Source organism: Geotrypetes seraphini, chromosome 2 (genome assembly GCF_902459505.1).
Source record: "Geotrypetes seraphini chromosome 2, aGeoSer1.1, whole genome shotgun sequence".
In the NCBI taxonomy this organism is placed as follows: Eukaryota; Metazoa; Chordata; class Amphibia; order Gymnophiona; family Dermophiidae; genus Geotrypetes; species Geotrypetes seraphini.
This window is the reverse complement of record NC_047085.1, coordinates 390,500,960-390,527,388: the sequence shown is the minus strand read 5'-3', so window position 1 is coordinate 390,527,388 and position 26,429 is coordinate 390,500,960. Positions and strand designations below refer to the sequence as shown.

At 42.5% G+C, this 26,429-nt stretch overlaps 1 protein-coding gene across 2 annotated transcripts in view; it reads right to left on the bottom strand.

The window, feature by feature from the left end:
* SKAP2 (src kinase associated phosphoprotein 2) overlaps positions 1 to 26,429 on the bottom strand; it is a 441,565-nt gene that overhangs the window by 202,059 nt on the left and 213,077 nt on the right. For both annotated transcript variants that reach the window (XM_033930787.1, XM_033930788.1), the window contains exon 6: positions 16,541 to 16,624. In XM_033930787.1, coding sequence (XP_033786678.1) covers positions 16,541 to 16,624 — 84 coding nt within the window. The remainder of the gene's footprint in view (positions 1 to 16,540; positions 16,625 to 26,429) is intronic.

The window sequence follows — 26,429 nt, the reverse complement described above, 5'->3', positions numbered from 1 at the left end:
GGTAAGGAATTCGTGCGAATTCCTCTTTAGCATTTGCCCATTTTTTTGGGTGGGATATAGAATAAAGTTGTAATTAGTGATTCTTCTAACTGTGCGTTGGTGATTTTGCAAGTTAGTATTTCGAGGTTTTCAGACGATTTGGAGTCGGTCTTGATGTAGTGGAAGTGGTCTTTTAGGATGATCGCTAATCCTCCTCCTTTTTTCCAGTTTCTTGATAGAGGAATGATTTTGTATCCCTGTGGTAGGATTTCTTTCATGATAGTGTCATTGTCGGAGGTCATCCATGTTTCTGTCAGAAACAGGAGATCAGGGTTTGTTTGTAGTATCCAATCGTTTATTATGTGTGCTTTGTTTCTCACCGAACGGGTATTTAGATAGTATCCCTTAATGTTTTCATAACTGTTTGCTGTAGGGATTTCCGAGTAAGTTATCTTTCTTAAGTTTCTGTTGCTGATCTTATTCCTGTGAGGTTTGCGGTGTTTGTGGGTGGTGTTTAGTACTGTGATTTGATGGGGGTATTGTTTTGGCTGGTTTTGTGAGAGTTGGGGTGGGTTGGAGTGCATGGTTAGTTCGACTGGTCTGAGCCAGGTGACGGGGTAAGTGTGCAAGGGTTGGGGGGGGTTGTCTTCATTGCTCCAGCATTTGGAGCATAATAGGTATAGTATCCATAAGAGTAGTTGCTGTTTATTGCAGATTGCCATGTTGTGTGAAAAGGTGAGCGGTTTGGGTTGGGGGAAGTAGAGACTGTTGACTGACTGGGTGTGGCAGTCAGCGAGTAATGGAAATGGGTAGAGGTAGAGTGAGGCTGGTTGAGACAGCAGAGAGAGTTGGAAGTAAGGAACTGAAGAGAAATGGGAGGGAGGGTAGGGTAATGGGAGAACTTACGGTAAGAAGATAGAGAAAGCTTATACCTGGGAAGAAGGATCGTTGTAAGGTGGCCTAGTGCTAACAGGTTGAGTATATGGTGTGAAATAGCTGGGCTGGTTGTGCCATTAATGTCAGGTCGTGCAGTAACAGACAGTAATTGGTCAGGCAATAAATGGTCATGCATTAACTAGACAAGTCATGTAATAACAGGTTGTACATATGGTCGCAGGCTATTCCTGCAATAGATGGTTGTACATGCGGTAACCTATTCTTATACCTATTAATTATATGGTATCATTAAACATGCGGTTATACTTGAGGTTACCTATTATTATTCTTATTAAACATGCAGTATCATGCTGTACATGCTGGGTCGGCAATATATACGCTGGGCAGGTATTATACAATTGTACATGCAGTCTGTGCAAGTGGATTTTAGATGTAAGGTGTACTTATCGTTTGTGCTGGAGTTGGGCTTTTCGCGCTGGTGCTTCGCGAAGGTGCGTGCAAAGGTGCACGCGCCTTTGCCGTGCGCCTTCGCCGGCGCGCCGAACGGCTGCACGCCGTTCTCTCCGGCCAGATATTGGGATCGTCGGGGGGGGGGGGGCGGAGCAGGCTCGCACGCCCGGGTCGGGGTGGCGGTCTCTCTGGAGGCTCCGTGGAGGAGCCGGCCCGGATTCAAAGTTTGCTGCCGATTGCAGCAGTGGGGCTCGGAGGGTCAGAGAAAAAGCCGGCCCGAAGGGAACTTGAGGCACTGCCGACTGCAGGCCCCGATCTGGCACGCCGTTCTCTCCGGCCAGATATTGGGATCGTCGGGGGGGGGGGGGGGGGAGCAGGCTCGCACGCCCGGGTCGGGGGGGCGGTCTCTCTGGAGGCTCCGTGGAGGAGCCGGCCCGGATTCAAAGTTTGCTGCCGATTGCAGCAGTGGGGCTCGGAGGGTCAGAGAAAAAGCCGGCCCGAAGGGAACTTGAGGCACTGCCGACTGCAGGCCCCGATCTGGCACGCCGTTCTCTCCGGCCAGATATTGGGATCGTCGGGGGGGGGGGGGCGGGGCAGGCTCGCACGCCCGGGGCGGGGGGGCGGTCTCTCTGGAGGCTCCGTGGAGGAGCCGGCCCGGATTCAAAGTTTGCTGCCGATTGCAGCAGTGGGGCTCGGAGGGTCAGAGAAAAAGCCGGCCCGAAGGGAACTTGAGGCACTGCCGACTGCAGGCCCCGATCTGGCACGCCGTTCTCTCCGGCCAGATATTGGGATCGTCGGGGGGGGGGGCGGAGCAGGCTCGCACGCCCGGGTCGGGGGGGCGGTCTCTCTGGAGGCTCCGTGGAGGAGCCGGCCCGGATTCAAAGTTTGCTGCCGATTGCAGCAGTGGGGCTCGGAGGGTCAGAGAAAAAGCCGGCCCGAAGGGAACTTGAGGCACTGCCGACTGCAGGCCCCGATCTGGCACGCCGTTCTCTCCGGCCAGATATTGGGATCGTCGGGGGGGGGGGGCGGAGCAGGCTCGCACGCCCGGGTCGGGGGGGCGGTCTCTCTGGAGGCTCCGTGGAGGAGCCGGCCCGGATTCAAAGTTTGCTGCCGATTGCAGCAGTGGGGCTCGGAGGGTCAGAGAAAAAGCCGGCCCGAAGGGAACTTGAGGCACTGCCGACTGCAGGCCCCGATCTGGCACGCCGTTCTCTCCGGCCAGATATTGGGATCGTCGGGGGGGGGGGCGGAGCAGGCTCGCACGCCCGGGTCGGGGGGGCGGTCTCTCTGGAGGCTCCGTGGAGGAGCCGGCCCGGATTCAAAGTTTGCTGCCGATTGCAGCAGTGGGGCTCGGAGGGTCAGAGAAAAAGCCGGCCCGAAGGGAACTTGAGGCACTGCCGACTGCAGGCCCCGATCTGGCACGCCGTTCTCTCCGGCCAGATATTGGGATCGTCGGGGGGGGGGGGGGCGGAGCAGGCTCGCACGCCCGGGTCGGGGGGGCGGTCTCTCTGGAGGCTCCGTGGAGGAGCCGGCCCGTATTCAAAGTTTGCTGCCGATTGCAGCAGTGGGGCTCGGAGGGTCAGAGAAAAAGCCGGCCCGAAGGGAACTTGAGGCACTGCCGACTGCAGGCCCCGATCTGGCACGCCGTTCTCTCCGGCCAGATATTGGGATCGTCGGGGGGGGGGGGGGGGGGGCAGGCCCGCACGCCCGGGTCGGGGGGGCGGTCTCTCTGGAGGCTCCGTGGAGGAGCCGGCCCGGATTCAAAGTTTGCTGCCGATTGCAGCAGTGGGGCTCGGAGGGTCAGAGAAAAAGCCGGCCCGAAGGGAACTTGAGGCACTGCCGAATGGGAAGACAGCAATAGGAAGAAGTGCAAAAGTGGCATTGTGAGACTCAAAAGTGAAGGAGAGGAATATGTAGAAGCTGATAAAGAAAAGGCTGAGTTGCTTACCAAATATTTCTTTTCTGTGTTCATGGTTGAAGTACCAAGAGTGGGACTGCAGAAGACAAATGCAAATAGGAATGGAGGAATGGTAGACCTTGATCAATTTTCAGAAAGTTGTGTTCGTGAGGAGCTAGCTACATTAAATGTAGACAAAGTGATGTGGCTGGATGGTATACATCCGAGGATGCTAAAGGAACTTATGGAAGTTCTGGTGGATCCACTGACTGAACTTTTCAATGCTTCTCTAAAGTCAGGAGTGGAAGTAAGGAAGAAGTAGGGAATTACAGGCCAGTAAGTCTGACTTCTGTGGTAAGCGAATTAATGGAAACAATTTTAAAACAGAGAATAGTGAAGTTTCTGGAATCCGGTGGAATACAGGACCAGAGGCAACATGGATTCACTAGAAGTAGGTCTTGTCAGACAAATCTGATCAATTTCTATGACTGGGTGACCAGAGAATTGAGTAGAAGGAGTGTGTTAGATGTGGGGAATTTAGATTTTAGCAAAGCCTTTGACAGTGTTCCACACAGACGTCTAATAAATACACCGAGGCTCTGATTCTATAAAGGGCACCTAAGTCTCAGTTAACACTGAGTGGGACTTAGGCATCCAAACTAAGTGGTTAATGAGCCATTTAAGGGTCTTAATGATCGATAATTGGTACATGGACGTCCAAATGATGTGGACGTCACTTTGTAGGTGCCTCCACAATTTCATGGATGCCCATTGGGAAAACTCACGCCTAACAGAATAGGCTTGGGCATGGAATGGGCGTGGTCTGGGCAAGGCTTCAATATGGGCATCCTTTGATTCATTTTCATAACGCTGAGTGACCCAGGCTGTCCATCTCATGCCTACATTGTAGGCAAATGAAAACCATGTCTACTTTTGAGCATAGTTTGGGCTTCAGATAGACCTGATTTCTATGGACGGAACTTAGGTACAGTTTGAACATCCTTAATGCGATCTGCTAAATAGCTCTCTGGGTTTTTATTTTTGCTTTATTAAGCTCAAAATACATTTAATAAGGCACCACATAAACAGGGCACATCAACAATGCTATTTATTATTGAGAGGAAAAGATCCATTAACTGAAGCACAGCACATGAAAAACACAGCTTTATGTTTCTTGCTAATAAGCTACCCTTTTTTTCTGACTAAACAGTGCTCCAATCAGCTCATTAATAAAAGCAAGGAAAGCACATGAAAAAAAATATAGATTGCATACATAATTCATTTGCAAAAGCTTAAAAACTGGAAAAAAACCAGAAACAGAACTTAGCATAGCTTCTACTTCATTGCAAATGGAGGTATGCAGCTGCACAATGCTGATCTCATTGTGAGATCATCATGGTGCACCTGTAAGGTAGAATGCCACAATTAAAATATGTGCTGGGATTTGAACCTATGACCTCTGGACGATGGAAACAAGGCTTTTACCCATTGAGTCACAGAAGCTTTCACTAATGTCTTTCTTCCTCACGTCTGATATGATAGCTTAGGGATCTGCTAAGCTATGATTTTCACGTGGCTAGGATCGCTAAACTTTCATGGTAGGAACCCCCATGACTGAAGGGAAGCAGCTGTGGCTCACCAGGTAAAAGCCCCGTGCTCATCTTCCAGAGGTCATGGGTTCAAATCCCAACACATATTTTAATTGTAGCATTCTACCTTGCAGGTGCACCTTGATGATTTCACAATGAGGGCAGCATTGTGCAGCTGCACACCTCATTTGCAATGAAGTAGAAACCATGCTAAGGTCTGTATCTGTTTTTTCAGGTTTTAAGATTTTTTGATAAATTACTCGGTTTTCAGGCAGGTAAAATGAACTTATGGTTATGTACCATCATTTCTCAGGCTCATTCATGTATGTCCTTTAGGAAGCTGCTAAAAACTGATTTGTTTGATAAATTTGTAAATTGATGTTTTAGAATCCCGATTGGTATATAGTACATTGTTTTTATAGTTTGTTTATTTTAGTTTGATTTTAACGTATTTTTAATCAATTGTATTCTATTTACTGATTTTTAGTCAATTGTATTTTATTTACTGATTGTATAACCTCTTTACTGTATGTGAACTGCCTAGAACTATGTGGTATGGCGGTATACAAAAATAAAATAATTATTATTATTCCAACTACAAGCAGTGCAAAACACAGCCCTCAGACTAATCTACTCACTGAAGAAGTACAACCACATCACCGCCGCCTACCAAGACATACAATGGCTACCTGCATGTTCTACAAAACCCTACATGGTAATGGACCATCCCAGCTGAACATGCGCATAACTCGGAACAACTCATCCAGACCAAGGAAAACTCAGATAACCTCATCCACCCTCCAATCAAAGGAATTTAGCATAAAAAAATACATGACGGATTACTCGCCACACAAGCAACAAACTAGACAGCCACATCTCCAATCTACTAATCTCAGTGCCAAACTATACCTACTATACCTTCAGGAGGAGGAAAATAAAAACCAGGTTATTCAAGAAATATGTCAAGACAAACTTCTGACACAACCAATAACCGCACTCCATCTCCAGGCTATAAATGTTCCAACCAATAATTTCCCTGTAATCTTCTGGATATGACCAGAATCTCACCCTTTTGCAATCTGTCTAGAACTGCAAGGTATTGGTGGAATAAAAGAAACTAATGTAATGTAATAATTGCCATTTAAGTCATTAACCTTTATGACCTCTGGGGGTAAAATAGTGTTAGCAGCCACCATGATGTTGTAATGGGTAAGGATAAGGATCATGTATTTGATATATCATCTTTCTGTTGTACAACCAAATCAATTTACATATTACGAGGGTTGAATGAAAAGTAATGCCTCTAACGTTTATGTAAATTAAGATAATGTAATAAAGAACAAAATTAATGCTTGAAACTTACATATTTCTCTTTCCCCTCTCTTGTTTGTCTTGGTCATTGAGCCATTGGCTCAGAGAATTTGTGCAATGCGGAGTATATGGGGGATGATGATGGTGTCCAGTACTGGTCGCCGTACCTCAAGAAGGACATGGCGGTACTTGAGAGAGTCCAGAAAAGAGCAACTAAGCTAATAAAGGGTATGGAAGACCTCTCATATACTGACAGACTGAAGAAGCTGGGGCTTTTCTCCCTGGAAAAGCGGAGACTTAGAGGAGACATGATAGAAACCTTCAAGATCATGAAGGGCATAGAAAGGGTAGGCAGGGACAGATTTTTCAAATTACGGGGAACCAGTAGTACAAGGGGGCACTCAGAGAAATTGAAAGGGGAAAGGTTTAGAACAAACGTCAGGAAGTTCTTTTTCACTCAGAGGGTGGTGGATACATGGAACGCGCTACCGGAGGATGTGATAAGCAGGAGCACGCTACAGGGCTTCAGAGAGGGTCTGGACAGATACCTGGAGGACAAAGGGATTGAGGGGTACAGATAGGAGTAGAGATAGGTAATAGGGATAGGATTAGAGGATTAGAGGCAGTTACAAAATTAGTCAGGGACACTGTTCAGGCAATTAGGCCTGATGGGCCGCCGCGAGAGCGGACCGCTGGGCAGGATGGACCTCTGGTCTGACTCAGCGGAGGCAACTTCTTATGTTCTTAATATAAAGTGTCGCTGTTCACGGATGACATTCTGGATATTATGGAGGGGTCAGAAACTTCTTTGCTAGCCTTTCAGAGTCAGATGAGCATTTATGGGGCCTTATCAGGGTTTAAGGCTAATCTCACTAAGATGGAGATCTTGAATCTCTCGGTCCCAGCGGGGGTGGTAGCTGCAATACAGAAGTAATTGCCATTTAGGTAGGTGAAAGGCCCTATCAGGTACCTAGGGATCCAGTTGTGGGCCGATTGGTCTAAGTACTACCTATCCAGATTCCCATTGCTTGTATTCGTAAGTGGCATACAAAACTCTTCAAGTTCATCTGAGGGGGCAAGTGACCCTGAGTGGCTAGGGGCATCATGTTTCATAGTAAATTGGAAGGGGGCTTGGGGATGCCTAATTTGGAACATTACTATCAGACAGCTCAGCTCCGAGCTGTGGTGAAATAGCATGCGGAGCCTCCTAAATTGTGGGTTCAGCTCGAGCAAGGGGATTCTTGTATTTGTAGGGATATTAGGGTCCTTCATCACTTACCCTGGGTTCGGCTACAGAGGGGGGAGGTTTTATCTATCACTAATCCATTTACTCAGTTAACTTTGAGTATTTGGCAGGATTCTAGAGCTCGGGTGATGGGGGAGAGGGGAGGGTTTCTCTATTTACCCTTATTGCACACCTTAGACTTTCATCTGGGTAGGGAGGGGGGCATATTTCAGAGGTGGGCCAGTTTGGGTTTATGCTATTATGGGCAATTTCTGGATGGGGATAGGATCAAGGAATTTCCTGAGCTCCGGGAGCAGTTTCAGCTGGCGTTGGGGGGATCTTTTCCCTTATTTGCAAGTTAAAGATTTTTTGCAGCGCAATAGGGTATCCCAGTTCCATGGTTTTCAGCGCTCTCGATTTGAGGACCTTTTGGAAGAGCCAGTCCGAAGGGGCTGTATTTCTACTCTTTATCAGTTGTTTAATTAGGCATCTTGGCCAAAAGTACATGTTAGCATGGGAGGAAGATTTGCATCATTCTTTTACAGCATAGGAGTGGGTTGATATCTCCTATCGATTGCAGCATATTGTGCTAGCCCCAGTGTTGGTGGAGAATGCTGTTAAATTGTTGGTCCATTTGCATCTTTCTCCTGTGCTGTTTCAGAAAATTACCCGTTCAGAGTCTGCTCTCTGCTGGAGGGGTTGTGGGGAAAGGGGTACCTTCTTTCACATGAGGTGGGAGTGTTCAGTGTAGGATGTTTACTGGGTACAGGTATTTCATTATGTTGGTAAACTGGTACATGCTACGGTGGGCAGAAATTCTATGATCGTTTTACTGGGGGAGAAGGTGGAGGGATTAAATGCTGATCAGGATAAACTGCTCTCGATTTTGTAGCGGCTCGTCTGGTGGTGGCCCAGTATTAGAAACAGTCTGTGGCGCCGACTTTACAACAGATGAGGGATAAGTTGAGTGGGGTCTGTCACAGGTATACAGTAGACTTTCGGCGCTCTTGAACCGAAAGTGGCTGCAATTTCTTGACATTTGGGGTACTTACCTGGAGGTGGAAGACACTCTGGCTATAAGGGGGGGGAAAGCATTGGGTGATTGTGTGCTTCTGCTGCTGTGGACTTTGTACTTATCTTATTTTGTTTCCTGGGCAACGTACCAATTCTTTGACTACTGATTGTTTGATCTTGTTTTTGTTGGGGGTGGGGGGACGAGGGTTTAGGTTGGTACTCTGTAGTTTTCTGTGGATTTCTGGTATGCTATGGTTTCTTTTGTTATTCTTGGTTGCCAGGTTGTATGTACTATGCAAGTGTAGCACATGTTTGCATTTGGCACTATTAATAAAAAGTTCCAGTTCAAAAAAACAGAATTTACTTTTCTACAGTTGCCACCATTTGCACCACATTTCTACCAAAGATGAACAAGATTTTGAAAGCCACCCTGATGGTACATAAGCACAAAAATATTAGATTGTGAGCTCACTAGGGACAGAGAAAGTACCTGCATAGAGCTTTTAGTATGTATGTAAACCTCTTTGGTTATTTCTTAGACAGGCGGAATACCAAATCCATGAGCCCTTTACCTGTCTATAAGAGGGTTAAATGAAAAGTAATACCTCTACCACCATAATTCATCAATGGCCTATAGACCATTGTCTTTTTCACCCATCTGGCCAGCTTAAGGTCATCACATACTATCATACCCAAGTCCCACTTCTCTTTCATGCACAAAAGTTCTTCACCCCCGAAACTGTACCATTCCCTCAGGTTTTTGCAGCCCAAATGCATGACCTTGCATGCCTTTTAGCATTAAATCTTAGCTGTCAAATTTCAGACCATTCTTCAAGCTTCACTAGGTCTTTCTCATGTTATCTACACCAGTGTTTCTTAACTCGGTCCTGGAGTACTCCCTTGCCAGTCAGATTTTCACGATATCCACAATGAATATTTGAATATAATGGAAGCAGTGTATGCAAATCAATTTTATGCATATTCATTGTGGTTATCCTGAAAACCTGACTGACAAGGGGGTACTCCAGGACTGAGTTGAGAAACACTAATCTACACCATCAGGAGGTGTCTACTGTATTGCAAATTTTGCTGTCATCTGCAAACAGGCAAATCTTACCTGACAACCCTTAAGCAAAATCGCTTACAAAAATGTTAAAAATAACAGGTCCAAGAACTGAACTTTGAGGTATACCACTGGTAACATCTCTTTCCTCAGAACGATCTCCATTGACCACTGCCCTCTGTTGCCTTTCACTCAAACAGTTCCTCACCTAGTCTATCACTTTGGGACCCATACTGGGGGCATTTGGTTTATTTATTAGATGCCTGTGTGGTACACAGTCCAAGGTTTTGTTAAAATCTAAATACACCACATCTAGAGTTCTCCTCCTGTCCAACTCTCTGGTCACCCAGTCAAAGAAATTAATCAAATTTGTCTGACTGGACCTGCCTATAGTGAATCCATGTTGTCACGGATCCTGTAATCAAAGAAAAGCGCCCAAAATGATAAAGGGAATGGACCTCCTCTCATGAGGAAATACTAAAGAGGTTAGGGCTCTTCACTTTGGAAAAGAGACAGTTCAGGAGAGATAAGACTGAAGTCTAGAAAATCCTGAGTGGTATAGAATTACTCCATCAAAAATTGCAAAGACTAGGGGACACCATTAGGAGGAAATTTTTTTTTTTTTTTTTTTTCATTCAGAAAATAGTTAAGCTCTGGAACATGTTGCCAGAGGATATGATAATAGTGGTTAATATAAATGGGTTTAAAAAGGTTTGGACAAGTTTCTTGAGGAAAAGTCCATAGTCTGCTACTGAGATAGACATGAGGGAAGGTACTGCTTTCCCTGAGATTGGCAGCATGGAATGTTGCAACTATTTGGGTTTTAGCCAGGTACTTATGGCCTGGATTGTCGACTGTGGAAACAGGATACTAGACTTATGACCATTGGTCTGACCCAGTATGGCTATTCTTATATTCTTTTCTAGAATAGGATCCTACTCTGCACCTCCAGAAGCCTTATTGCAGGAACCCAGTTACAGAACTGGCCCCCAAATGTAGATTTGCACAGGAAAACCATTATTTATATCCGATACAAAAAGAATAAACTGAACAGTTGTAGATCTGCTGGTTTGTAGGAAACCATCACACACAACCTGAAAGCTCTGGTGCAACACAGAGCCACAAAATCCTTGTGTGTGCTTCCACTGAATTAGCTTGTCAGCACAGAAATACAGGCAAGATATAGCAAGATAAATCAAATCATATGAACAGCTACAAGGAATCTATGTATTTAATTTCCATAATTGTTAAATTATAAATCTGTCACATAGATATATACACCTATAGAGTCAGATATAACAAACTCAGTTTCATTCCAACAAGCAGACTACAGATTCTCCCACCATCTGTTCTAGTCCTCCAGTGGTTTCTTGACTTTGTTACAGTAGGATGGTGACTGCAGGGGAAGGGAAGAAAATCATAGCTTCATGGTACATTCACTAAGACATCTGTTGACTTGTAGGCTTTTATTTATTTTGCTTATTTTCAAGTTCTTCCAACCTTATATAAACTGTATGCGGGGCTTAAAAATACATTATTTGAGTTCTGAGTTGAACTTTGCATGTGGAAGCAGAACAGAGAGATCAGTTACAAAGATTATACAGTTTACTGCACAGGAGACAAATTGACATTATTCAGGATGAATGGAAAACAAAAGAGAAGCCTTAATTTTCTGCTAAATTCAACTTTTCATCTTATTTATTGATGTTCTCTACCACTATATTTTTTTTCTAGCAAAACATATTAATTTAATGAAACATATATAAAGTATCTATGGAATGCTTTATAATCTTCATGTGCAATACTGTACTGTATACTGCATCAAACTATAATAAAGTATGTTAATTAGTGTTCACAATTCATATATTAACTCACAGAAATAAATGAAATATAACATTATGAGTCCAAAACACATTCATTGAGCATTTCTTAACATATGAGGGTTTAGTAATAGCCCAGGTTTATAAACACTGGATATAAAATCAAGAAAAGAATGATAACAACAAAAATAATACTCGGGGCTCCTTTTATCAAGCCGCACTAGCGGGGTTAACGCGGGCGACGTTTCATCACGCGTTAACCCCCGCGCTGGCCTAAAAACTACTGCCTGCTCAAGGGAGGCGGTAGTGGTTAGCGCGGCCGGCGGTTTAACGTGCGGTATTACACGCGTTAAACCGCTAGCGCGGCTTGATAAAAGGAGCCCTTGATGTATGGCTCACATTGGGCTCAATTTACTTGTGGCAGAGCAACATTTTCACCTAGAGCTGATTTAGAGGACCTGACAGAGTGCACCAGGGCGCTTATAGGCTGACAAGAGCTCTTATTTCTGAACTCTGTGACAAGCTGCGTAGGTGACCTCCTGGATAGGCCACCATCACAGTTTTACTGTTGTTGTTAATGTGGAAGTCATGACCACCCTGTGTTGTTTAGCTACTAGCTTGCAATTAAAGGCAGGCATTCAGGGCTTCAAGGGATGATGGTGGCAAAGCCTTTGCTTCCCTCTCAGCAATGGCAGCGGTGATAAGGGAAGCAATGCTATGGACTAGAGAATGACATGGTGACAAAATTCATCACCGTTCCCGTCCCCGCGGATAACCGCAGGAAATAATCCCATGTCATTTTCTAGTGTCTATTTCAGCCTCCGTCCTTCTACACCAGCATTCTTCAAAGCAAAGCTTGCGGGTCAGTGGTTGTGGCCATTCATACTCTGATTCTTATGGGAGCCAAGGATAATGAAGCCATTGTGACATCACTGATGTGATTGGCTCTTAGGCACTGGTGGAATGAGGCATTATGACATCACAATATCTGCTCTGGATACCAGAGACTGTCATTCTGTAGTGTCTATTTCAACTTCAGTCCTTCTACCAGCATTCTTCAAAGCAAAGCTTGAGGGTCAGTGGTTGTGGCCATTCATACTCTGATTCTTCCCTCTCTCCTTAAAGAACGACATGAAGATGGTTTACTGCGGTTATCCACGGGGACGGGAACGGTGATGAATTTTGTCACCATGTCATTCTCTACTATGGACAACATCAAGCTGGAATGAATACAAAAACTGGCACTGTAGAAGCCGGAATTTAAATTCCTATAGGCCAAGTTTGGTGCATGGGCCATAGTTTGCCTGCCCCTGATCTCATGGAACAGTACTGGTAAGTAATATAAGTGTCTATACAGATATATAGGTGAGACCTGCAGGCACAAGGGCTATTAGGATGGTAGACAGTTTGGTCTAGTAGGTTTTGGGTGGGCTTTGGAGGGCTCCCTATACAATGTAAGGGGGTCATTGTGAAATGAGTACCTGGGATCCCTTATATGAAGTTCGCTGCAGTGCCCCTAGGGAACCCCACTGCTCTGCTGGCATGTCTGTGTGACCAGTCTACTAAAAATGCTGGCCCCTGCCTGTTTTGTGCATTTTGTATTTGGATGTTTTGTTTTTTGAAAATGGTCAAAAAAAAGATAGATGCACTGAGGGCGAACATATCTGGAAATGGTCATTTTCAGAAAACAAGATAGGCGTTTTGTGGTTTTGAAAATGGCCATTTTCTCTACCTGATTTTTGGACACACATATAGACACACTTATTGTAAGTTTGAAAATGAATAAAGAATATTTAAAAAAAAAAAAAAAAACAACTTCCAAACTTGGACTTTGACATCATATCAAAAATGGTCCTTCACGCCATATAGAGGGTCCTCCCAGCTCTTTGTTGCCTTTGTTCCTAAAAACTAACAGTTGCTGTATCTAAAAGAACCATCTCCACTTGGCTAGTGGACTGTTTCTCCTTTACTTATACTCAGGTTGGATTGGTGCTACAAGCCTATGACAGCCCACAACGTGGCTGCCTCAGTGGCTCATTTTTGCTCTGCATCTATTGAAGAAAACTGCAAAGTGGAGACTTGGTCCTCAGTCCATATGTTTATTTCTCACTCACCCGATTTTCTCCATTCTCACTCTGAACTTCACAGTTCATGCCTTCACTGTCTCACAACATGTAACATGTATTATATCCACCCCACAGTACCATATTATATACAGGTGCCAACTCATCCAACACTTCTCCTAAGCTCAAATACCAACACTCTACCATCTCTGTACCAGAATAGCCATCAGCTTTCAAATCTTTTCAAAGCTTTCAAATCTCTCACATCAAAATTAGGATGCACCTGTACTATTTGAGGCCTCTTCAATCCCAGCTGAACCATCCTATCAAATTTAAACACCAATGATACAACTGTATAATTAGACCGTCCCACTGGATTAACCACCAGTGAATGGCACAATACTAACCACAAGCTGTGAGACACAAAACCAAATCTAACACATATCCTGCCCAATGCGCTGTGGATTCAACTACCTGCACAAAAGAACAGGTTGCCCAAGCACTAAACTGATAGTACAGTATCTCCTTTAAAAAGTCTAAGACACCGGCTCAAATGGAACATTAAAGTCACCCAAAACACACACTTTATCCATATCTACTGTCAAATTCAACAGTAGGTCAAATACTGGCAAACAATCAGACTCTATTTCTCCTTGGGGAAGGGGGCAATATGACACACACTGCAGTAAATCCTTAATTGCATTCACCACAACCTTCACACAATTTGTAAATAGCACCCTAAAATGCAAACATTTCTTTAAAAATGCAACAACCCCCCAGTTCAGACTTCTCTACACCTATTCTCACTTATATAAAATACACATGTAAATACCGGTTTAAGAAAGTGGCTATTTACACATTCAGATCCATACCAAACAGATTTTAAGGGGGCATCGTTTGGTTGTGGCTTGGGTATGATTAAAATCTAGATGTATCTTTTCATTATAGAAAGGAAATGCAGGTGTATGGGGAAATATTTTCAAACTGTGATTTACACCAGCCCAAAGGCAGGCATAGTTTTACAAAAAGTGTTTATTTAATCTAGGGGGCCATTCTCCTTAATCAAATATAGTTTCTCTCTGCCTCCAAAATGCATTACTTTATCAATGGCATTACACATGAAATTGCCATTTCTACATGTAAGTGCAAATACCTCCACATGGAACCTGCCACTTATTTTTTTCAACACTTATATTGGTGTTTGGAAGTCATTGGATCTGACCCCTTCTCCTGTACCTTTTTTCAAGAAATTTGATTCACCAGCTATTAAGTCAGTATAGCCTTCGGATGGCTCCTGGTTGCAAAATTGGCAATTTGACCCTACAGATTTTTTTTCATCAGCATTTTGCACAGGATAGAAACAAAAGCAGATGATGGTGGCATAGTTCTAAGTAGATGATATAAGAAAACAATCAAAGGGAAAACAAATGTGAAAACAAACATATTTTTAATGTATTTTATATGTTTTATTGTTCATTCACAGTACACACACAAGACAACCTGGAAGACTGCTTTGAAGGATGTTAACCATTAAACAGCTTGTACTTTGTTATTCATGTTGTACGCTAGTGGTCTCAAACTCGCGGCCCAGGAGCCACATGTGGCCCGCCAGGTACTATTTTGAGGCCCTAGGTATGTTTTATCATAATCACAAAAGTAAAATAAAACAGTTTCTTGGTCATATGTCTCTTTAGCTGTAAATTACAATATTATTATTAAGACTTAGCCAAAAGGAAAGATTTATAAACTATAAAGAGTTTTACCTCATGCAAAATTGTCATTTCTTTAATAAAACATTAACTATTTTTTTCTGGGGCCCTCCAAGTACCAACAAATCCAAAATGTGGCCCTGCAAAGGGTTTGAGTTTGAGACCACTGATCTAAACCCAGCCTTCCAAAGCTTTCTAACAAAGCTTTTAAATATATGCATAGAAAAGGAGGCAGTTTGTTCCATAGCTCTGGGGCCATGAAAAAGAAAGCAATATGTCTTGTGGATTTATGGTGAGCCTTCCTAGGGCCAGGTAGAACCAATCGATGGGAATTGATCGATCTCAGGGCCCGGTGTATAAGTGATGTGAAAGATGAAGCACCCAAATAGTAGGCTTTGTGGGCCAAACACAATATTTTAAAGGAAATCCTAAATGGGATAGGGAACAAATGCAGACAGAATAAATAGAGGAGTGATGTGATCAAATTTTTTTGATCTACAAAGAAGCCTAGCTGACATATTATGTACTAAAGAAGATGTCCAGCTATGCCTGCATAAATCATGGTGTAATAGTCAAGAGTACGAATTAATGTCTGAAGTTGTGGAGTATCAAGAAAATTACAAAGTAGCCCCAATTTGAGTCAAAAAAAAAAAAAATCTGTTTTTACTATAGCTGAAACTTGGGGCTCCTTTTATCAAGCCACGCTAGCGGGGTTAGCATGTCGGACATTTCATCATGCGCTAACCCTCGCGGCCAGCTAAAAAACTAATGCCTGCTCAATGCAGGCGTTAGCGGCTAGTGCGGCAGGCAGTTTAAGGCGCGGTATTACGCACGTTAAACCCCTACCGCAGCTTGATAAAAGGACCCCTTGATGATGGAAAGATAGTGATGCCCCTGGATAAGACTTTGGTGAATATTATGTACAATTCTGGAGGCTGCACCTTCAAAAAGATATAAAAAGGATGGAGTCGGTCCAGAGGAAGGTTACTAAAATGGTGTGTGGTCTTCGTAATAAGGCGTATGGGGACAGACTTAAAGATCTCAATCTGTATACTTTGGAGGAAAGACAGCAGAGGAGAGATATGATAGAGACGTTTAAATACCTACGTAATGTAAATGCGAATGAGTCGAGTCTCTTTCATTTGAAAGGAGACTGCAATGGGAGGGCATAGGATGAAGTTAAGAGGCTCTGGAGTAATCTAAGGAAATACTTTTTTATAGAAAGGGTGGTTGATGCATGGAACAGTCTCCCAGAAGAGGTGGTGGAGACAGAGACTCTGTCTGAATTCAAAAAGGCCTGGGATAGGCACGTTGGATCTCTTAGAGAGAGCAAGAGATAATGGTTAGTGTGGATGGGCAGACTAGATGGGCCATTTGGACGTTATCTGCCATCATGTTTTTATGTGTCAAGGATGACACTCAAGTAGCTGAAAGAGAGAACAGGAGTATTAGGGAGGGAGAGAGAGGGCTATGGTAAAGCTCCTGTGATCCAACACAAAGTGATTAATAATGGCAGTATCACTTACCTTTATCACTTCCATAATAATAGAAAACAGTTTTACTTAGAGCACACCAACGTTTTTGCCATTCAGATCCAAAAAAGCTGTGATCTGTAAAGAAAAAAAAACACAACTGAAGTTAAATTAATTGTTTAAGGTGTCGCATTCCCAAAATCAAGAAAATACTGCTGCCTCTTTTCTTGATAACTCTTGTCTAAAGATAATAAAACACAATTCCTTTTTAAATCGCAAGAGCGGGGTGGATGTTAGCGGTTTTGCATGGATCCCTGACGAAGCGGATGCGAAACATGTCGGGTCCTACCGCTGTACTAACTAAAAAGATAAGTACAACTGAAGTTTAAAAAGTTTCAAAAAAAGTTTTTTAAAAAGTTTATATAGATAAAAGGAATAAGGACCAGTGAGGAGAAATACACCTGAGAAGCTCCCCGTTGTAAAAAAATGAAATATATAACGGTTGGAGGTGGGTGTTTCTGAGGTCCGTGAAAAATCTGTATCAATATATGAATGTCTGAAGTGAAATAGGAGCAATTGAGAGGAGTATACTCTTGGAAATGGTATAGAAGAGATTAAATGTATTATAGGCATAGCCCTTTTGGTTGTATGTTCTTTTTGCAATTACTAATAAATATATATAAAAAAATATATATATATATCAAATTCAGAAAATTCACCATAATTTACATCTCCCCCTCAAATGTTATTTAAACAAATTACAGTATTGTGTGAGCTTAATAAATGCGCAGAGGGTAATTTGATAAACCAGTTTTGATGTAAAATGCTGGCTTACAGATGTAAATGGGCTCTTATAAAATTAGGTCACATCTAAAATTATGCATTGTTTGCCAGCATGTACTTATACAATAGGCATGCTTAAGAAAGGAATTTGGGTAAACTGGGCAGAGTTATGCTTTGCACACATATTCTAAGCATGCCCATTATATATGCTCTTGAGCTGTTATAATGTCTCTGCTCTCAATGTAGATGCAATTTTTGCAGGATTTGTACTAGTATTTTATAGGTACCTTGTGTCTTAGGTTAAAAAAGGTAAAGGCCTCCCTTATAAACCTAGGCACCCTGTTATTACCCTAACACAGTGTTAGATTTTATTGGGAAAACTCTTCAGGAGACGTCTATAATTCTTCATCTGATTTCTGAGTCCACATCCAGTGTGGCTCATGCTAAGGAGAGCATTTTTTTTTTTTTTTTTTGCTACTTCAGCTTGTCTGCGGTGTTCTTTTCTCACATGTTTAAAGACAATACACAGTTTTCAGTCCAATACTTTATATGTGAGTTTGCAAACCATTGGACCCCTGAGGAAGCTGTGTTCGCCAGAATACGGACCGTGTAGGGTCCGGTTGGATTTTTATCACAGTATTTTTTTATCATTGTATTTTTTTAATTGAATTTTCATGGTTTTATATGTCAGTGTTTAATAAATTATCTCCAGAACATCTGCATCCACAGTTTTTGTTTTCATTTCTTTAATAAGACATTAACTATTTTTTTCTGAGGCCCTCCAAGTACCTACAAATCCAAAATGTGGCCCTGCAAAGGGTTTGAGTTTGAAACCACTGATCTAAACCCATCTGAGAGGATGTCTTCCAAAGCTTTCTAACAAAGCTTTTAAATGTATGCATAGGTCTACTACTTGTCATTGGTCCTAATAGTATACTCAGCTCTTTAAAAAAACAAGTAGAAAATAACCTCTAAGAGGGAAATGGATGGTCTATCATCAGGGGACATTTATTACAAATGGTTTTATTTTCTACAACAACAACAAACTGTAAAATTAGAAAAAATTCCAACAATTGAAAAACAGGGAAAAATATTTTGGAGAGGAAATCTTTGTCATTTTTTTTTTGTTATCATGTAATATATAATAAGCAACAAGTCAATAAAAATTTGCCTTTAAAGGATTATGCTCTACAATGTAAATCAACTTGAAAGCTGGTCAGGATAAACTTAACTTAGACCATAATGAGTGATGAATATGTGGTCTGTAAACCATGAGACAGAACTTAGGACCCTTTTACTAAAGAGCATAATGCCCTAACACAAGGTTAGTGCACAAGAAAAGGCTTACTGCAAAATGTATTACAGTGTTTTACAGTAATTTCCCTGTCGTCACGTGGTAAGCATGCATTAACTATTTTTAAAAAAATTGTGTTTGGAGGGGGGCAGAGAATGGGCATCCCTATGTTATCCAGCTAGTGTGTAATAACCAGATAATGCAATCTTAACAAGGGAGCACTTACCGCCTCCTATTGGAGGTGCTAGGTACTCCCATGATAGTGCTTCCAAGGTGACCCTAGTAGGTAATGCACATATTAGCATATGATCTGCATAAACATTTTTTTAAATCTGATATCTGCTACATAAAATCTGGGTTTAGCACATGGGAAATCCCACATTAAAATATGCCAAGCCCAGATTTCTGCACGGTTTAGTAACCAATGTCACATAGACCTGATATGCTCTTCCAATATAAAACTAATTTGGTTTACCATTCAGAAATGCAATCTGCTACCCAATTAGAAACAGTGAAGCTGATACTCAGCAGGGCTCTTTCTAGTTAAAGATAACAGGATGACCTATTTGGGAATTTGAAAATTGATTCTCCCTGCTGAGATAGTAAAATAACTCGTTAACACATTAGCTACCCTACTCCAGTGTGGCTTGACAACTCCCTGGAGCCATCCAGTATCAGAACTAGCTCCCAATATTGTATGTTATTCTTTCACTCCTGCTTTATTGGTGACTTACAGTGTCATCAAGCCACCCTCAACCCATGGCGGTACCATCCACGAGTCAAAATTGTAATTACTTATGAATATATCACAACTTATATCTCCAGCCATATCCGGAAGCAAGGCTGATTTCATAGTGGCATCTGAGAAACATTTACTTTTATCTGTTTATCATTGGCTTTGCAATATCTCTGGCAGAGAAAACTGGATAAAGTTAACTGGATAGCACCTGAACATACCTCTGCCCCCATCTTAGATCCCGGACTATCTATTTTTATGCAGATAACTTTTGACCAGACATTGAGCTGGCCAGTCATAAATTATCCACTAACATGTCCCAAATTTTAAATCCTAATGCTTAATCTGGTTTAATTCCCCAGATTAATCTGGAAAAGCATTTTGAATATCAACCCATTTGTCTAGTGCTTCAACTATGACTACATGATTCAGTTAAGCAGGCCTTAAGGAATTAGCAATATCTAATTAGCTCTCAAAGATCGTCACAGCAGTCTGTTGTTGGAAGTTAAAAGCAATGTTATGAAATTTTGAACATTTTTTTGTAGTGGACTATAATATGATTAATACCCTACTGATTAAGATCAACCTACAATTTCTGAATACAAACCCTGTCATCACTTTTTAAAACCATCGAGGGAAATGGTGTTAGAAGTTCTAACAGTCATAACTTCTCATTGGCTCAAGGCTTTTTATTTCTTTTTAATATTCTAAATATAAGCCCTCAGGTAAGTGAATAATTAAATACCTCTACACACATGTGAAAAAGGGGAGATGTCTGGAAGGCAGTATATACTAATGCCCTTAGTATGGGAAATAAAGTTTTGGACCTAGAGACTGTGATGGAAGAGGCCGATTTGGATTTAGTGGTGATCATGGAGTCCTGGTTCATGGATAACAGTGACTGAGATATAGTTGTACTGGACTATAATCTGTTCATTAAAGACAGGGTGGGAAGAAAAGGAGGGGGAGTTGAGTTACATGTTAAAGATCATATTAAAGCCACAAAATTGCGGGATCTACAAGGTAAGGAAGAGGCACTGGGGATCAATCTGGAAAGAGGAAATGGAACATTTACATTGGTGTGATATACAGATAGAAGTAGACAAAGATTTAATTAAAGATTAACCCACAACCTATAGCTCTAACCACTACTCCACACAAACTTCATGTAAGGTGGATGAGCTACTGGTGATTTTAATATGCAAGATGCTGATTGGGGTATTCCTAGAAGTAGGAAGATCCTGTATTCTCTACTTGGAGAACTGTTCTAGCAGTTGGTAATGGAACCCTATGGGATGGGGGCCATACTGGACTTAAAGCTTACAAATGGGGAAAGTGTTTCTGATGTTACAGTGAGTGATCATCTGGCATCCAGTGATCACCGGATGGTGTAGTTTAATATTAAGACAGGTGTAGAGAGAGTTCATTCAAATGTGAAGGTTCTAGTCTTCAAAAAAACTAGCTTTGTTCAGATGGAGAATTACGTCAAGGAGCTATTGTTTGAATGAGAACATCTGGAAGAAGAGGGAAAGCAGTATGCAAAACTTAAAGGAGCTATTGCAAGGGCAACAAACCATTTTGTAAGGAAATTAAGCAAAATTAAGAGGAAAAGGCAACCGCTTTGGTTCTCAAAATTAGTAGCTGAAAAGGTAAGGAAAAAGAGGTTAGCTTTAATAAACTATAAAAAATGCAGAAAGAGGAAGACGGGCAAAAATATCTGGAAAAGTTAAGAAAAGCTGGTAGAGTAGTCGGCAAAACAAAGATACAACTGGAAGAAAAAATAGCCAACAAAGTAAAACAGGAGGACAAGACATTTTTAGTTATGTTAGTGATAAGAGGAAGTGCAAAGTGGTGTGAAACTCACATATGAAGTGGAGGAATACATAGAAGTTGATAAAGTTAAGGCTGAATTGACGAACAGATATTTCAGTTCTATGTTCAAAGTTGAAGAGCCAGGAGTAGGAACTTAGACCAAAAATGTATATAGAAATGAAGGTATGGTAGACCGTGAATGATTTTCAGAGGACTGTATTAATGAGCTAAACTTAAGGTGGACAAAGCAATGGGGATGGGTGGTGTACATCCAAAGGTACTGAAGGAACTTAGGGAAGTAATTGCGGCTCCGATGGCTGACCTTTTCAATGCTTCTCTAGAGTTGGGAGTGGTACCAGAGGACTGGAGAAGGATGGATGTGATCCCTCTCCACAAAAGCGGAAGTAAGGAAGAGATAGGGAACTACAGACCTGTAAATCTGATTTCTATGATAAGTATATTAATGGAAACACTTTTAAAACAAAGAGTAGTGAAGTTTCTAGAATCCAACAGATTACAGGACCCAAGGCAACATGGTTTCACTAGATGCAGGTCTTGTCAAACAAATCTGATCCATTTCTTTGACTGGGTGACCAGAGAGTGGATAGAAGAAGAGCACATGATGTAGTGTTTTTAGATTTTAGCAAAGCGTTTGACACTGTTCCACACATGCATCTAATAAATTGAGTGATGGACTGAGTTAGGAACTGGTTGAGTAGAAGACGACAGACGATAGCGGTAAATGGAGCTCACTCTAAGAAAAGGGATGTTACCAGGGGTGTGCCATGAGGTTTGGTTCTTGGACCTCTTTATAACATTTTTTAAGTGATATTGCTGAAGGGCTGTCTGGTAAGGTTTGCCTCTTTGTGGATAATACCAAAATCTGCAATAGGGTAGACATCCCTGATGGTGTGAAAATATGAAGAAGGACATAGTGAAGCTTGAAAAATGGTCCAGAATTTGACAAATAAGATTTAATGCTAAGAAAAGTAGGGTAATACATTTGAGCTGCAAAAACCTGAGGGAACAGCACAGTTTAAGGGGTACAAAGCAGATAGAAATAAAACCCCTCCCCGTCTCTTATATCTACTACATAACCATTCCCAGCCAAAATTGTTGGGCAACATTGTTTCATAATCATGGTATCTGATTGCAATAAGGAAGATTTGGTAATAAATAAATATCTAACCTATATTTCTTAATTAAATTAGAAATTAAAAGTTTTGTTGTGCACCAATCTAGCATTAATCAAACCTACCTTAAGATATAGATATACCTAGAGGAGGAGTTTTGAGGAAGAAAACAGGGGTATATAATAGAAACATTTCAGAATCTGAAAGGTATTAATAATGCATAAGAAGAAACCCTTTTCCAGTATTTATTTATTTATTCATTCATTCGTTCAATTTAATATACCATTCTCCCAAGGGAACTCATAATGGTTTACATGAATTTATTCAGGTACTCAAGCATTTTCCCTGTCTGTCCTGGTGAGCTCACAATCTATCTAATGTACTTGGAGCAATGGGGGGATTAAGTGACTTGCCCAGGATCACATGGAACAGCGTGGATTTGAAATCACAACCTCACGGTGCTAGCCTATTAGATAAAGTTACCAAAGGCTACCCCCATCTTGTTTTGGATCAAAAGAAACAAAAAGATGGGTGGACTATCTACTCCAGACAGAAGTCTAAGGCTCTGTTGCATTGTGCTTTCCCTAGGATAGGCATAAAATTTTTGGGGAAAATGTTGGAAGGTCAGCTAATTGATTAAGATGAAACTCCAACACAACCTTCTGAATGAACTTAGGTTGTGTGTGGAGAACCACTCTGTTATGATGAAAGGGAAAGGGATGGAGACATGTATACTGCCTTTTTGTAGTTTTACAACCATATTCAAAGCAGTTTACATACAGGTATGTCAAGCATTTTCCCCATCTGTCCTGATGGGCTTACAATCTATCTAATGTATCTGGGGCAGTAGAAGATGAAGTGACTTGCCCAGTTTCCCAAGAAGCAGCAAAGGGTTTGAACCTACAATCTCAGGGTGTTGAGGCTGCAGCTCTATCCACTACTCCACACAAACTTCATGTAAGGTGGATCAGCTACTGGGGCCTTAAGTTTACTGATTCTATGTGCTGAAGTGACTGCCACCAAACACAAGATCTTCCAGGTCAGGTGCTCCCGATAGCAAGGGTCAAGTGGCTCAAAAGGAGCTTTCATCAACTGAGTGAGAAAAATGTTAAGGTCCCATGACACCATTAGAGGTTTGATGATGGTCTCTGTCCAAGGCAAACCCCGCATAAAGTAAACTAGAGGCTGTACAGAGATGGTCTTACCCTCTACATGATGATGGTAAGCACTGATTGCACTAAGGTGAATGCTTACAAAGTCGAGTCTTTAAACTAGACCAGATGCTCTAAAATCGATGTTAAAATCATGTTTACGCTCCTCCATTGAGAAAAATCACCATTTAATCCTACCCTCTGTTTTCTATCTGATAACCAATTCCTAATCCACAACTGCACTTTGTCACCTATCCCATGACTCTAATTTTCTCAGGAGCCTCTCATAAGGAACTTTGTTAAAAGCTTTGTGAAAATCTAGACGGCAGACATTGGTAAAGACAGGGCTGGTGCTGGAGTGGTGACAGACTGTGAAGATAAAGGAGCCAAATAGTTGGAGGCAGGTTCCTGGCTTCAGGGAAACTGCTATATTGGCATGGCTTCCACAGAAGGAGAACAGTTCTCTTGAAGAAGACAATTCTTGAGTATCGGGGATGCCAGTATCTCAGAGATCCTGGTACTATGCTTCAAAAAGGAATGATGCCAATGCTTCTTTATCACTACTTAGTAGACATAGGGATCTTTCATTGCTGACAAGGATGATATGGAAACCTCACATAGTCCTCCAATGAATATCTGGGAATAATACTGGCAGCAGTCAGGAAAATGCTTACTGCCAATGGATGAATAAATATTTTCTGGAATGAATGTGAGGTTAGAAACATAGAAAAAGACGGCAGATAAGGGCCGCGGCCCATCTAGTCTGCCCACCCCAATGACCCTCCCCTATTTATCTCTTTGCAGAGATCCCACGTGACGATCCCATTTCTTCTTAAAATCAGGCACGCTGCTTGCCTTGATCACCTGAAGTGGAAGTCTATTCCAGCGATCAACCACTCTTTCGGTGAAAAAGTATTTCCTGGTGTCGCCTTGCAATTTCCCACCCCTTATTTTCCATGGATGTCCTCTTGTCGCCGTCGGACTTTGAAAAAGAAGATATCTTCTTCTACCTCGATACGGCCCGTGAGGTATTTGAACGTCTCGATCATGTCTCCCCTCTCTCTGCGTTCGAGTGAGTATAGCCGTAATTTATCCAGCCGTTCCTCGTACGGGAGATCCTTGAGTCCCGAGACCATCCGGATGGCCATTCGCTGGACTGACTCAAGCCTCAGTACATCCTTGCGGTAATGAGGCCTCCAGAATTGTACGCAGTATTCCAGATGAGGCCTCACCATGGATCTATACAATGGCATAATGACTTCAGGCTTGCGGCTGACGAAACTCCTACGTATACATCCTATGATCTGCCTAGCCTTAGATGAAGCCCGCTCCACTTGATTGGCAGTCTTCATGTCTTCACTGATGATTACCCCCAAGTCCCGTTCTGCAACAGTCCTTGCTAGGATCTCGCCATTTAGGGTGTAAGTCTCGCATGGATTTTGACTGCCAAGGTGCATGACTTTGCATTTCTTGGCATTGAAGCTCAGTTGCCAGGTCCTAGACCATTGCTCCAATAGGAGTAGGTCGTGTTTCATATTGTCCGTTGTGCTCTTGCTTGTTATGTTACACAGTTTGGCATCATCGGCGAATAACGTTATTTTACCGCGAAGCCCCTCAGCCAAGTCTCTTATAAAGATATTGAAAAGGATCGGGCCCAAGATCGAGCCCTGCGGCACTCCGCTGATCACTGCCGTCGTTACAGAGGGGGTGCCGTTTACCACCACCTTCTGAAGCCTACCCCAACCCATTTAGTCAAAGTGTCACCTACCCCAAGCCAGTCCCCAACCCATTTAGTCAAAGTGTCACCTAATCCTATAGAACTCATTTTGCACAATAACCTGCGGTGAGGGACACTATCAAATGCTTTGCTGAAGTCCAAGTATACAATGTCCAAGGACTCTCCAACATTGAGCTTCCCCGTCACCCAGTCAAAGAAGCTGATCAAGTTGGATTGGCAGGATTTCCCCTTGGTAAATCCATGCTGACGGGGATCCCGCAGATTCTCCTCATCCAGGATCATATCTAATTGGTGTTTGATTAGAGTTTCCATTAGTTTGCTCACTATTGATGTGAGACTCACTAGTCTGTAATTCTCAGCCTCTGTCCTGCAACCTTTTTTGTGGAGTGGAATGACGTTAGCCGTTTTCCAGTCCAACGGGACTCTACCTGTACTAAGGGAGAGATTGAAGAGCACGGATAGTGGTTCCGCCAGGACGTCCCTTAACTCCCTGAGCACCCTGGGGTGTAGGTTGTCTGGCCCCACTGCTTTGTTTACCTTGAGTTTTGACAACTCACAGTAGACGCTGCTTGTGAACTTGAAGTTACTAAACGGGTCTACTGAGCCATCCTTTTTTTGTAGTTGAGGGCCGGAACCTGGTGCCTCGTGGGTGAAGACTGAGCAGAAGTATTCGTTTAACAGTTCAGCTTTTTCCGAGTCTGCTTCTACATAGGTCCCGTCTGGTTTCTTAAGGCGTACTATCCCGCTTGTGCTGCGGTTTCTGTCGCTAATGTACCTGAAGAAGGATTTATCGCCCTTCTTGATGTTCTTTGCTAAAGTTTCCTCCATTCGGATTTTGGCCTCTGTAACTGCTGTTTTGACGGCTCTTGCCCTAGTCAAATAGACTTCTCTAGAGTCCTGAGATCCTTTATGTTTGTAGGAGATGAACGCTTTTTTCTTCTCTTTTATGAGGTCCGAGATCTCCGCAGAGAACCATTGTGGCTTATTGTTCCTACGCCGTTTACTCACTGATTTTATATAGCGATTGGTTGCCTCCTGAATGGTAGCTTTCAGAGTTGACCACAGTTCCTCTACGTTATCTGTTCCTGCTTGGTTTTGTAGTGCTTGATGGATGAAATCCCCCATACCCTCAAAGTTGGCATTCTTGAAGCTAAGGACTGTCAGCCTAGAGGCTTATGGGAGATTATATCAATCTGGCTCTGGCATGGGAAGGCAGATAGACCCTTAGTGCAGGGAGACTGTGTTAAGTTTCCCTGATATGGTTTTAAGTTTCCCTGATTGAATCATGACTAGCTA